This window comes from Phoca vitulina, unplaced genomic scaffold, assembly GCF_004348235.1.
Source record: "Phoca vitulina isolate PV1807 unplaced genomic scaffold, GSC_HSeal_1.0 scaffold1, whole genome shotgun sequence".
In the NCBI taxonomy this organism is placed as follows: Eukaryota; Metazoa; Chordata; class Mammalia; order Carnivora; family Phocidae; genus Phoca; species Phoca vitulina.
Window position 1 is genome coordinate 65,748,611 of NW_022589704.1, and position 14,812 is coordinate 65,763,422.

General features: G+C 37.6%; 1 protein-coding gene across 1 annotated transcript in view; it reads left to right on the forward strand.

Annotated features, from left to right (window-relative positions):
- LOC116630801 (acyl-CoA-binding protein-like) overlaps positions 1–13,523 on the forward strand; it is a 13,988-nt gene extending 465 nt beyond the window's left edge. Inside the window, exons 2-3 of the mRNA XM_032401672.1 lie at positions 8,452–8,554; positions 13,443–13,523. Of these exons, the coding sequence (XP_032257563.1) occupies positions 8,452–8,554; positions 13,443–13,523 (184 nt within the window). The remainder of the gene's footprint in view (positions 1–8,451; positions 8,555–13,442) is intronic.
- The last annotated feature ends 1,289 nt before the right edge of the window (positions 13,524–14,812 follow it).

Genomic DNA, 14,812 nt, shown 5'->3' on the forward strand with positions numbered 1-14,812 from the left:
GAAAGAAAGAAAGAAAGAAAGAAAGAAAGAAAGAAAGAAAGAAAGAAAGAAAGAGAAAGAAAGATAGAAAGAAAAAGAAAGAAGAAAAAGTATGGAATATAAGAGACTGGATTTGGCTGCTAGCAGTGCATTTCATCTAAACTGCTATAATGCCTTGTTTTCTAATACTGTGGATGACATGAAATAATGAAAATAACCTGTTAACCTAGATCCTGAAGACTGTACAGGATATGGCTCTAACAGAGTAGGAACTGAAATGGTTACTGACCTTCGCTGAGTAGTTTTTATCTGTAGATCAAAAGTGCATTTGTTACTTTAAATACATACATACATACATACATACATATATAAATGCAAGGTTGACATCTTGATATTGGACAAGGTATAAATCATCACAAAAAGTATTAAATGAAACAAGGAAAGACATGTTAAAATAATAAAGATCATAATTCATAACAAAGATAATATTCTTAAATAGCCATGAATACAACTACCACATTTATAAAACAGAAACTCCAAGAAATGCCAGGAGAAACAGTCAAAAACAAAATAATATTATAAGACTTTAATGTATCATTCCCAGACCAAGAAAATCAAGTGGACAAAAAACAAGAAAGGATAGAAGACACTTCTCACATCATGAATAAAGTTGATCTTATGAATCTATATTGAATTTTAGCACCAATAATAATTTACATACCTTCTTCTCAAAGGCATATGGAACATTCACGTAAGTTGAGCATATATTATATCACATAGAAATCCTCATTTTCATAATAGAGAAATAATTCAAATAACATTCTCTGATCAGAGCACAGTATTAGTAGAAATTAACAAGAAAATATCTAAAGTGTCTTTTCCAGCTGAAAATGTAAAACTTTCTATTGAACAACTCTTTGGTAAAAGGAAAATGCTAAATTAAATGTCAGAATTTCTTTTAAAAATAATGATAATAAAAACAGAATGTATGGGATATAATAAAAGCTGTGATTCAAGAAATTCATAGCCTTAAGCACTTAACATCAATAAAAATGAAAGGATAAAAGTAAATGAATTAAAATCCCAACCTGAAATCCTAGGACAAAACAAACACACAAACATTGTAAAGCACAAGAAAGGAAATGGTAAAAATAAAGCAGAAAATAATTATTAGAAAAATATTAGAATTAATAAGTTAAAATGCTGGTTCTTCGGGGTAGAAATCACTTGGTAACTTACTGAGGGATAAAAAAGGGTAAAGGGAAAGCATAAATATACACAATAAGAAATAATCACTGAAAGAGAAGAAATTAAAATACTGAAGAGAATATTTTATACAACTCTATGCAAATAATACAGAGATGAAATAGTAATTTCCCAGTAAGTTTAATTGATCAAAACTGATACCATTAAATAGAGGTGGCTTAAGTAGACTAATTTCCATAGAAAAAAAAAAATAGAAAAATTATCCAAATCCTACCCCCTTAAAAAGGCAACAGGCCCAGACGGCTTCACAAGAGAATTCCACCAAACCTTCAAACACCAGATGATTCTAATTATGCTTAAATTATTCCAGAACACAGAAAAAGAAAGCATACTTCCCAACTTTTTTTTTTTTATAAAGCAAGTAGAACATTGCTAATTAAACCTAATGAAGATGATACCAGAAAAGCACAATTAAATCCCTCACAGCCACGAACACGAGATTGTACTTTCCCAGCCCCAAGGCTTGGAGAAGGAAAAGTATGGAGAGCTCTGAGGTCAGCTGCCCACAAGCACTATCTTGTATCTACAGGTATCTACACTGCCCTTGCTTTTCCTGCTGGGGAGACCTGAGCCAGCTTTCAGTTGCTGCCAGCACAGGGCCTGGCATTGCAAATCCCAAAGGAAATGAAGGGAAAAGTTTTTATTTTAGCCTCCTACAACCAGGCTGAGTTGCCTTCTGCCCCAGGCCAGAGCTACCATCCACATGTGTTCCAAACAGCTCCCTTTTCCCCATCCCTCGACTCAGGGCTTGCTCACCATTTTCTCCATATTTTTCTCTCCCTTGTTCTTCTGGAGAGGGGGAGGGATTTCGGAAGCGGGAGGGGAAGAGCCAGTAGTCTACTAGGTCCACCTCTTGGGTGGAACTAGAACTTCAGCAGAAAGCGGACATTTGACTAGTTTGACTAAAACTCAGAGTTCTTGAAAGGGAGTGGTGGAAGATAGTTAAAGTTTTTTTCAAAATTAGGAAGGCAGTGAATGACTTGATTTGGGCTTTAAACTAGACTTGGTAGATCCCTGAAGGTTTTCCAACAAAGGAAGACTTTTATTAAAATCATGTTATAGAAAGATCAATCTAATGATAATCATTTAGGGGGATGTTGCAGTATTCCAGTGTCCCTTCCTAGTCAAAGCACAGGCTTCAAGCCAACAGCATCGGCATCACGGGGAACTTGCTACAGTGCAAACTCTCAGACTTAGGGAGTCAGAATCTGCGTTTTAATAAAATCTTCAGGAAATTTATGTGTATGTTAAAGTATGAGAAGCAGTGTCCTAGACATCATAAAACACCACCTGAAAAAAGAAGGGGTAGATGCCGGGGAAATTGTACTTCAAAAAAATGGTTAAGATCAGAAAGACAATCAGGTTTCAAGATTGGGTCACAGTTGATATGTGAATCCTGGCCCCAAGAGCAAATTCATAATGACTTTGACTGTAGTTAATGGCTTACAGCTGCATCTCTGCTTATTTTCAAAATAACTGAAATTGTTAAATCATAGTAATATTTCAATTTGGAAAAAATCAATAGAAATCCTGCTATTATTCCTTTAACTCTCGAAGATTTTACACGGCTGTGTTTTTAATGAAGCTATCCATCTGATTTTCCATTTTCTCTCTTACATTCTGGTAGATTTAGAGTCTTCCCCCAAAGTTCCCTTTGTCACTAACCTGGGCATTTTTCCAAGCCCAAAGATAGTAGTGAAAATTATAGGCTCTTCCTACATACTTTCCTTTTTTAAGCAACTAGAACTGGGTTCCATATTAGCAAGCCTCAATCTTTCCCTATTTGTAGAGTTTTTTTTAAAACATCTCCTTTTTTTAAGCACCTCCACAGTCTTGATCAAAACACAAAACCTTCCAAAGAAGCTAAGTTCAATAGTGTGCAATTAAGGGTGTTGGTTTATATAGTTTCTATAATTTCTTACTGAATATGCATGCAGTTTTATAAATATCATAATAGAATTACAGAAATGTGAAATCATCTTATACAGTCAAGAGCTGAAAAAGCTACTCATTAATACAGAATGCTATTGATTTGGTTAATATGATATCAATAATATAGAAGTAACAATATAGAAATAGAAATAATAATCATGATGAAAGCTGAGTCCCTCTGTGTAACACAAATGTACTCTTGGAATGCTGTACCTCCATGCTAAAGTTAAAATTAAGAAAATTATTTGACCTCAGCAACATCCTGGTTCACTCTCAACAACAACAGAAAACTTACCTACAGACATGTTTAATAATTAAATATAAGATTATAAACTGAATAGTAATAGAAAAAAAAGTTTTTAGAAGTATCTCAGTATTTTTAATGCCCTTCAGAAGAGAGAAAAATTTCTTGCAACCTAATAATTTTTATGTTTTAATAATGACATATTCTCTTCCTTTGGAATCTTAACCTTGCTCTTAAAGTGTCTATCCTTTTTTTAAATTCAGTGTAGAAAGCTTTAATATGAAAGGTGATTCCTCACTTAAAAACAAAACTAAAATTAAAAGTTTCTTATGTATTCTTCCAGAATTTTTTTCTATGCATATACTGGTGTCTACATAAAATGTCTATTTTTTTTTCTCTGAAATTCACTATCACTTCTACACTCCTCTTAAGCCTCTGCACCTCTTTTTTTTCCCTCATTTTGTGTTCATGATCCACAGCAAATACATTTTCATATATCTCTCTGATTAAAAACTTAATTTCCAATATTTCCAGTTTCAAAAAACTAAAAAAAAAAAATAGGTGCATGGAGAGTGTTCAAAAATTCTGTTGGTCTCTGTAGTTCTTCTACATAATTAATTTTATCACTTGTCTAAACAAAGTAGGATACATGAGGATACATGATCTTTTCTCCCTGAGAAACTGATGGGCACAAACTCCTTTATCCCTTATTCATGAATTTTTCTCAAAAGCGTACATGTGCACATCCCATTGGGATATACTGCTTCAGAGCAATTATGAAGACTCTACATGGAATAGCTCATTTTCCCTTATGCTGATTGCTCAGACTTTACATTGCTTTTGGACTATGTTAATGTCTTTACTTCACAAAATTCTTTGCTGTACAATATTAAAGAGACACTATCAATTCAAACGTTTGTTATTAGAACTGCAATACTCTTACAGAATGATTGTGACTATAAAGGAGATGGTTTTGAAATTACAGTTAAACAGTTGTTACCAGAATAGACTTTGCTCCTAAATTATGCAAAATAATTAACTTCGTCATATAAAAATCTCAGTGGATTCCGGAAGTTTTAATTGGTCAAGGCAAAGAAAAAAATAAACGAAGCAATATATTCTGGATGGGAGTCCTGGGACTTGTCTGTTGGATAATTAATTTTCAATTAAACAGAAAGCAAAAGAAATGCTATTGAAATCCAACTGGGTCAATAGGGGAAAGGATTCAAAGTGTACATTTATGCTGACATATGCTATGATCTTAGAGAATGAGCCAATTATGAGCAGGTCATTTTTTATGGTCAGTGATGTAGGTATTTCATAAATAAATAACTTTTTAAAAAAGATTTTATTTATTTATTTGACAGGGAGAGAAAGCGAGAGGGAGAGCACAAGCAGGGGGAGTGGCAGGCAGAGGGAGAGGGAGAAGCAGGCTCCCCACTGAGCAGGGAGCCCAATGTGGGACTCGATCCCAGGACCCTGGGATCATGACCTGAGCCAAAGGCAGACGCTTAACCAATAACTTTTTATCAATCTCAGTGGAATGGATCTAAATAGGAGCCACTCTCACTCTCTTTCTTATCCCAAATGAAGTATTAATCTCTACAACTCTGTGCTTATCATGAAATGTGCGTGGATGTACCCTCATATTCAAGCAACCTAAAACTTTCCCTCTAAGTTTAATTTCCTTGGTTAATTTTAAAGATTTTATTTCTGTAAAGAAAACTATGGTGGTAATTGTCTTTATCTGGTTAGTTCTTATTCATGTTTCCTACAAAATTACCTTGTGAAAATGGTCTGAGGCTTAGCACTTTCTGAGGATAAATAAACATGCCCCTTTTCAATTATGCCCTACTTGTTTTTTTAGGGCAGAATGAAATTTGAAAAAAAATTTAATACTAGCAAATGTAATATCCCTTCACATTCTTTTTAGCACATTAACACAATTATATTAAAATAAATTGCATTTTAAAATCTTAAAATCAGATAATCTGTTTATTATTTAAACCATTCCATACAACAGAAAAAGACAGTTCCTCCAAATTATTTTATGAAGATATGGTAATCTAAATTTTAAAATTCTGATAAAATAGTTTTCAAATGTGTAGATCAATGTCTCTTATAAATATGGATGCAAAATTATAAATGAAGCAATAACAAGTCAACTCAGCAGTATGTTAAAAGACTAATATGATGATAAAGTAGAATTTCTATTAGAAATAAAAGTATTGTTCATAACTGGAATATGTAACAGTACATACACCAATATAAGCAAAAAAGCTTATGACCTTCAAATTAGCAACAATTAAAAAAATAAAATGTAACACCCCCCCCCACCCCGCCCCGTGCTGGCAAGGATGCAGGGAAATAGAATCTATTTACATCAAAGCTGAGAGTTTAAATTACCTCAAACATTTTAGGAAGAAATAATAAATTATCTATTAAAATTAAAACTTCACATACTTTTGAACCAGAAATCCTATTTTTAATGTAGTTGACCCAAAAAAAGCATCATTGTAGTGGTATTTGTATAATGATGTTTATTGTAGTAGTATTTATAATGATACAAATAAAAACTGAACAATCAACCCTCTAACACCAGCCCAGTCAGAAGAGATACCAGCCACCCAGCCATAAACATCTGTTTGAAACTGAGAAATATCAGCCCTTCCTAAAGCTTAAATATGCTGGCACATTATATCTTTTGAAGAATTCAAATATTTAATGGGTATCTGGGTGTCTTAGTTGGTTAAGCTTCTGCCTTTGGCTCAGGTCATGATCCCGGGGTCCTGGGATCAAGCCCCGTGTCAGGCTCCCTGCTCAGCGGGCAGTCTGCTTCTCCCTCCCCCACACTGTGTTTTCTCTCACTATCTCTCTCTCTCAAATAAATAAATAAAATCTAAAAAAAAAAAAAGAATTCAAATATTTTACCTGAAAATCTTGCACCCCACTAAATCCAATATCCTACTAATTAAATCACTTTTTTTTAATGAATCACTTTTGACAAATGATTTGGTTGCCACTAAGAGCCTAGCTGCTAATGGATATGGCATCATAATATTTATTTGACAAAAATAATACTAATAGTAGAATTTAACTGACTTACAAAACAAAGTGCTTTTACGTATAGAACAAGAAATATATGCATCTACTCCACAGATATTTATTAAATGCTTCCTACTTGTCAGGTAGGTACTCCCCTACCTTCTGAGCATGTTGCAAAAACAGATTTGATGCTGACTTTCAAGTTCATGATCATGAGCAAGACAGACATCAATCAAGTAAACAAACAGATGAGTGTGTACACAATTAGAAATTGTGAACAGGATGCTATGAAACAGAATAATGAGGAGGGGTTTCATTCTATAGTTTAGGGAGTCAGGAATGGCCTCTCTGGGAAAATGACATTTCATCCACTAGGGTTGAGAAGTCAGCCTTACAAAAGTAGGGAACAAGTCCTCCAGGCAAGTCAAATAGTCTGTTATTTATTTATGAGACTGGATCGTTTTTCTAAATGAATCACAATGTCTAATTGGTACTTCATTAGTGCTCAATATTTACATGCTGAATCCAACCATGGATGCATGTTATTCCATCTCTCTTAGCAAAGGGCTATGTGTTGAATAATGGTACAACGGGGCACATAAGAAACACTAAAATATTTTGAAAGTGAGTACCACATATTTACTTGCCACTAACACACTGATTATAAAAGATCTAAGGCATGTGTACAAAAATTGACATAATTACACATATATACAATTAACCCTTTATATAGCCATGTCTTTGTGGCTCCCATCTCTTCTTTCCCCATGTCCATAATAGCCAACGGTTCAAAACCTCCCCCTCCATGTCATCTCTAACTACATGGAATGATTCCCATCTGGGAGAAGGAGTTGTGAGGGTTCATAGAGGCCTGAATCAGAATGAGTGAGGATCCTCTGAAGTTTGAAAAGTATTCCCCAGTTCTAGGGAGCATATCCTTCTTCCCCCTCCCTATTTAAGAATAAATAAGGTGTTTTATGATCACTATCATGCAACTCAGTTCAATGAGTAGAGCATTCATTGTGTGCGTCCCACATGCTTAACACTGTATCTGGCTCTGTGGGGAATCCCAAAGCATGTTTATTCTCAGCTCACTACGAGCCATGTTCTATGGCTCTTTGGAACCTGGCCTTCTAGTTGCATAATTCCAAGTCTTACCTTTCCTCTCAGACCTCCTGTTAACGGAGCAATTTTGACCATGCCTTCCTCTTAAATCTATCTTCTCCTTTAACCACAGTCCTGGACACTTTGCTTTTCTGGCTTATCTTCCTCTCCTCACCCTATAAATCGCTTTCCCCAAAGTTTCATAAGTGGTCATTTAATGTGGGCCATCTAAACCCACTTGGAATTTCTACCATCAAGCTCAGATGGGTCCCAACGCTGTGTCTCTGGCCCAGATCTCTCTTCAAACTCCACATTCTGATCTCCTACACCCTCCTGACATGACATGGATGTCTTACAGACAGCTCATGATAAACCCAGACTCTTTCACTTGGCCCTGGATCTGTTCTTCTTCTGTTTCCTGTATGACTTCCTGTTTCCTGTAATGACTCCTTAAACCATTCAAGAATCTGGAAGTTTAGTTTCTTCCCTCTTTTTCACCTTCCATAACCAAATTGATCACTAGATCCCGACAGTTTTGCCCTCTTAATATCCCTCCATTCTTCTCTTCCTCTCCTTGGTTGTTAGGCTCTTAGATCTTGCATGGAGAAATTCAATAGTAATTATTTAACTCATCTCTGCCTTCCCTTTCACTCTCTCCACAAAACATTCAATGTATCCGCCATAATTCCATCAAAACAGCTGTATTAGAATATCAAAGTACAGTATCAAGTTAAATGTAGTGTTTAATTACAATTGTAAGAGGTTAAGAAATTCAGGAAAGAGAAAAATATATCCATTTTCCTTCCCATGGACTCCCTCTGAAAGCCTTAGGTTTCTAAGAAAACATGTCACCTGAAATATCTCACTTGTGAACTCTCCAGAAATTTTAGCCAAGAAATTCCCATCACTAGGATTGGCTATTTGGAAGGGCAAAGATGTAGAGAAGAGGACAGTGTATCTAGTAATTTACAGGAAATCATACAGGTATGTTTCAGGACTAGTTTCCCCACTAGTGCCCTAATTTGGGTCCTGATAAAATGAGACACAAAACAGGAAAATTGGAATAGTGATAAAGAATGGCAAGAACAGGCTCTAGGAATGGAAATCAGGGTTTTACATATAAGGTTTTTCCCAAAGATATCCTTCAGGTAATTTACCAATAACTCTGTGCTTGTCCTACTGGTATCACCTCCCACTTCATTTGATTGAGAAAGTTTCCATGGAACATCTCTTCTATGTCCTATCGTGAGCACTGGAGAGTATGAAAAAGTAATGTAAAACACAGCCCCTGTCCTTAGGGGCTTACATTCTAACTGCAGAGATAACACATGCAAACAGCCATGAAAATATACTAAATGAGAAGCTACAAAAATAAATGGTAACAGGGGCGCCTGGGTGGCTGTCGTTAAGCGTCTGCCTTCAGCTCAGGTCATGATCCTAGGGTCCTGAGATCGAGCCCCACATCGAGCTCCCTGCTCAGCGGGAAGCCTGCTTCTCCCTCTCCCACTCCCCCTGCTTGTGTTCCCTCTCTCACTGTGTCTCTCTCTCTCAAATAAATAAATAAAATCTTTAAAAATAAATAAATAAAATAAATGGTAACAGAAAGTAGGCAAGTGCAGTACATGGAGAGAGAAGAGGCTGAGGTAGGCAGGGTCCACAGGCAAGTCTTGGTGAAAGGGAATGGGGCCTATTGTTGCCAAAAGATTTTGTAATAGATACACATTTGTATGTGCAGCGTGTTAGAAGTGCCCCCACCCCCAGAAGGTGATAATATAGGCCCGAAAAAAGTGCATAAAAAATGTACTTAAAAGCAAATCTGGGGCACCTGGGTGACTCAATAGGTTAAGTGCCCAACTCTTGATCTCGGCTTAGGTCATGATCTCAGGGTCATGAGATCGAGCCCCACGTTGAGCACAGAGCCTGCTTAAGATTCTCTCTCTTCCTTTGCCCCTCCCCTGCTTTCTCGCTCGCTCTCTCAAAAAAAAAAAAAAAAAGCAAATCTTCACGTGGGGCTCTGTAAGGGATACATTTAAATCCTGAAAACTTCTCAACCATGAAGACAAACAGCTTGGTCAAATTCTCTCCCTAAGGATTGGTGAGTCACATGGAATCATTTCTTCAGCTCTGTGAAGATCAGTCAGGGAATGGCGGGTTTCACGGCAAATATCTGAAGATTTTCCGCACCCACAAAGCCCTCGAGCTACAGCTCAGCATTTTGTCCAGCAGGACCTTCGATCTTAAAAAAAGTAAAACACTGCCCTCTAGTGTCCAATGTCCAAAACTGAAAATTCAGCATGCTCCTTCCTGTTAACTCAACGGCAGCCATGGCCTAGGCCGAGAGCAGTATCCAGTTTTCAGGTTTTAAATGGGTTTGCAATGAATAGGACTAGAGCAGCTTGATACGATACAAGTAAATCCTTCAGGAAATGAAATTCAGACTCAGACCAGATTACAGTGTTTCAAAATGGGGCCTCATACTCTAATTACCACCGTGACTCTGCACATATGCAAATTTTTCCTCTAAGGTGTTCAAAATTTGACTTGAAATCCAGAAATCGTGATTTCTGGTGCAATCCTCACCATCTAAAGAAAGAACGTTCATTAAGACTAACTGTTCAGTAGGAAATTTATTAGAATCCACCTCTTCTTGCCCACAGCCTCATGTGTTTTTTCCTGCTCCGAATTCCAAGAAGACTCGATGTTACATTTGTTCAGGTCTTGTTTCCTGATGGTAAGGAATATTTTTAGTCGCTTTGTGGCCCCTGGGGTGGGCATGGCATTTAAAGTGTGCTTAATAAATATTTGAATGCATGAATGAATGAATAAATGGGAACTGAATAATGAATAGAAGATGGGTATGTGATAGGTGGTACAATAATCGCCGTTATTTAAAGCAGAGGAAAAAGAAATACTATTCATTGTGCAAATACAAATACACCCACAAAGCTCACTGCATTGGCTCAGAGGCCAGAGCACGCAACTAGTAAAAAATATCAGGAAGGCAAGAATGGCTCCAAATCAAGCCTGGGAGCACTCCTGGACTCTGTGGCACCAGAAACGGACACTTGGGCTCTGCTGCTCCTGGTGTAGGCCCTGTAAGCCTTACACAGATGCTTGAGCACAAAAGCAGGAGAGAAGAAAACTTGAGAAAGTTGGAGCAGGTTCCTCACCCCGCTACTCTCAGGAAATGTTCTTCGGTGGACCGAGAACGAAACACACAAGTCAAGGCTCCCTTGGAGCTGGGTAGAAGCGTCATAAACAATGGCTCCTGTCGGCACCACAGAATCAAGCAATCCTTGAGTCTGGTTCAGTCACTATTTCTGGTTTAGGGGCTCTGTGAATGCTGGCTGGGAATGGTCAGTGATGTTGGTGGTTGAGATGTAAAAACGCAATAATATTAGATGCCTGCCTGGTTCAGACTCTTGAAATGCTCCCCCGCTTGCCCTTAAGGAGCAAGCCGAGGAAGTGTGAATGTATGCAGTAGGTATTTATAGTTGCCTAGAGACCTCTCCAAACAAGCTCCCACCTGGTGAGCTGCTCAAAGCTCTCTGCTCTTCCTTCCTATTCCTCCAAGCGGTATACCTCCACTCTTGTTTTCTGAAGAGCTCTTTTACAGGTACCTTGACTCAGTCATAACATGATAGACTTTGGACAAATGCTTGTATCTACTTCTGCCTTCCAGGACCATGAGTGTGAATAAGGAACTTACCGCGGTGCTCTGTTTGGGTACCCTGACGATTAGATGACAGGCCTGCCTTTTGGCCAGGATTCCATTTCCCTAGAGAATAGGAGGAAATGGAAGAGGTAGGAAATAAGAGGCAAAAATAAAGAAACTAAGGGAAAGTGAACTACACTCACAACACCTACAAAACAAGCAGCAGACAGACACGAGTGCGATTCTAACTGCCAAACTCTCCTCTAAAGGATGTTCGAGACCGGCGCCATTTTCTTACCATGTACTAATTCCCTGAGCTCTTTTTACCACAATACTCAGACCTCTCCCTTAAAGAACTCCAGTGATCTCCTCAGTGAATACCAGGACCTTTTCTCAGTGCTTATTCTCTTTGGCCTTTTTCAACTTCTGACATTTCTGATATTTTTGATTACCTATTCCTAGAACAGTCTCCTTCTGATTTTCTTCCCAAAATTATCATTATTTAGTGGGAATCCAAGCCACTTCCTTTTTTTTTTTTTTAAGAATCCGAACATTTTGGAATGTTTTAAATGTGTACTGTTACTAAATTAAAATTTTAATACCTACTCACAAAATATGGTGATTTCACTTAGAGAGCATGTCAAAAATCTAAACTTGAAGCTACGTGTGACTGTGGGGGTCCACAGTGGTAGGACAGTGACAGGCTTTTCCTGCCTCTCCAACTGGCTTCTACATCTCTTTCATCAACCCCTCTTCCTCTTCTTGCTGCAAGCTTCAGTCTTCAGTCCCAATACCTCTCCACTTACTTTCCTTTGGCCTCCTGATCCTGTCTCCTAAGGCCAATTGTCATTTTATATTAATAATTACCCACCTGATTTCCCAAACCTATTCCAAGTCTGCTACCAATACCTCCAGTGTCCTGCAAAACATCTAAATCTTTCCATCTGCAAACTGAACACATCACCCTCTCTCTGGGTAGCAAACTAGCTTTATTCTTTCTCCTGTCTTAAATCTCATTTCAGCAGAAGCTGAGGGTTCCATATAGGCTAGCTCCAGAGAAGGTGCCCATCCTATTTGAGCTTTCAGAACTGGATATGATGGTCTGAAACTGAGGTTAATCTGAAGGAGTTTGGCAGATAAAGCTAGTTATAATGTGATGGATAATAAGCTGTTATGCCATTCTAGCACAAGAAAAACCTCAAAGTAAAGGACAGACTCTGAGCTTTACACAGAAACTGGGGTATATGGGGCACCTGGGTGGCTCAGTAGGTTAAGTGGCTGCCTTCAGTTCAGGTCATGATCCCAGGGTCCTGGAATCGAGTCCTGCATCAGGCTCCTTGCTCAGCGGAGAGCCTGCTTCTCCCTCTCCCTCTGCCTGCCTCTCTGCTTACTTGTGCTCTCTATCTCTCTGCCAAATAAATAAATAAAATCTTAAAAAAAAAAGAAACTGGGGTATATGTTATGGGTAGAAAGGAAGTCTTTAAGGTTGTTCAGCTTAGACATTTCCTTCATGCCATAGATCTAAGTCTTATTCATTAGTTACATGCATATCATGGTAATAAGCTGAAAAATATAATTTTTAAGTTACATTTAATTTTTGTTTATTCTTCCATAAATTATTGACTTTTTTGTAGGCAATTTTTAATCCCAGTATTACAATGGTCTCTCAGGGATCTCTTTATGTTCTAAGATCATCCATAGCACCATATACAATCTGTCCCTCTATATATGGAATCAACCAGTATGGATCCATGGCATTGATCCAACCAGTGGATAGCTTTTCTTAAGCAAGTTATTACAGCCACCTGAGTGTTTTCATGAAAGACATGCCACGCATATTACAAGGAAGGAAATTATGATAATTTGGCAACTTCCCTGTGAAAAGCCATCCTTAGTTTAGGCATTATGATTACTTGCATTCTGAGGCTTGTATTTAATAGAAAAATGTGTTCCTTAAAGTCCTAATGAGTACGCCAAAGGAAGTAAGATGATCATGATTAGACATCACCATTGGACCACAATTTATGTCCTAAGAAAAGTAATGAGAGAGGTCAGAACTTCCCCATTTTAGAAGAGTCACCCGGTCTTACTGTTAGAAACCCAGCTGTAGGAAGTGGACGCTCTTTGTAATCTGCCCCAAAAGTGGAGTGTACTAAAGCACCAATGAGATAAGAATCCAGACTATTCAGATAATTGGTGACTCCTATTGTCACACAGGCAGCAGAAGCAGTGCATGAAATGTCTGAGAAGGACACGACATTGCATTTTGGAGATAAGGGTCAACTGAAACCTTTGTAAAGTCTCTATCTCTCAGTGGACTGGAATTTCTTTATTCCGTTGTAATAAAACAGATCTGAACCAGAGAAAAAAGTCACCCCAAATTTGGGCATTTCCTAGGGCACCTGGACTGATGTTCCCCAGCCAAGGAGGGCTACATCATCATCATCAGTTGCTGTATAATTAAAAGCACAACAACCTTTAAGTATGAGCAAGATATGATTATGAAGGGGAATTTCCTTTTATATATGACAAATTAGTATGTTCTATTTCAACACTAAAGATAATTTATTTTTAAGCTGTCCATGTTTTCATGCTCTGCATAAATCTCCCTGTAGTACAAAATTCCAAAATATAAAGCGTTGATTCTATTTACAAAGCAAATATACTACTATATTAAACATATATATTTAATATGCAGGAATATGAACTGAATGAAAATCAAATTTCACTTTTATTTTTTAAAAGATTTTATTCATTTATTTGAGAGAGAGAGAGAGAGAGATCACGAGCAGGGGGGAAGGGTAGAGGAAGAAGCAGACTCCCCGCTGAGCAGGAAACCCGGATGCGGATCCAGGATCATGACCTGAGCCAAAGGCAGACACTTAACTGACTGAGCCACCCAGGCGCCCCTCAAATTTCACTTTTAGACAACAGATATTTTTCCAAGAGACTTATCAGGATTACATTGAGGGTTAAGTGCCTGGATTCTTCTAGAAAATGGTGTTCTATTCTCACAAAATTTCTATCAAGGAATTTTTGTTTTGTCTTTATTCTAACCTTAGCAAATTTGTAACTCAATTTCCATCACAAATCGGAAAGAAGCTGTGGTGGATTTACCTTTTAAGAAGAAAACTGGTAAAAAGAAAATAGTATTATATAATGCATAATTTAACATTTGCCAGGAAAATTCTGTAAATTCATTCTCAACTGCATTATATATTATCAGCTCGAATATGTTTTTCTTTACTCTTCTATTTTTTTCCTATTCTTAATATAACTTATTCCTGCAAATATGCCCAAATCTCCACCAGCCAACCTAAAATGGTTTCTTGACACTATCTTAAATTGCCATTTTATCCTCATTGATCTCATCACATGTAAACTTTTGCAAAGATACTGACACTTCAGGGGCGCCTGGGTGGCTCTGTTGATTAAGCGTCTGCCTTCAGCTCAGGTCACGATCCCGGGGTCCTGGGATGGAGTCCCATAACGGGCTGCCTGCTCAGGGGGAGGCCTGCTTCTCTCTCTCCTCCCTGCTCATGCCCTCTCTTGCTATCTCTGTCTCTGTCTCTCTCTCAAATAAATAA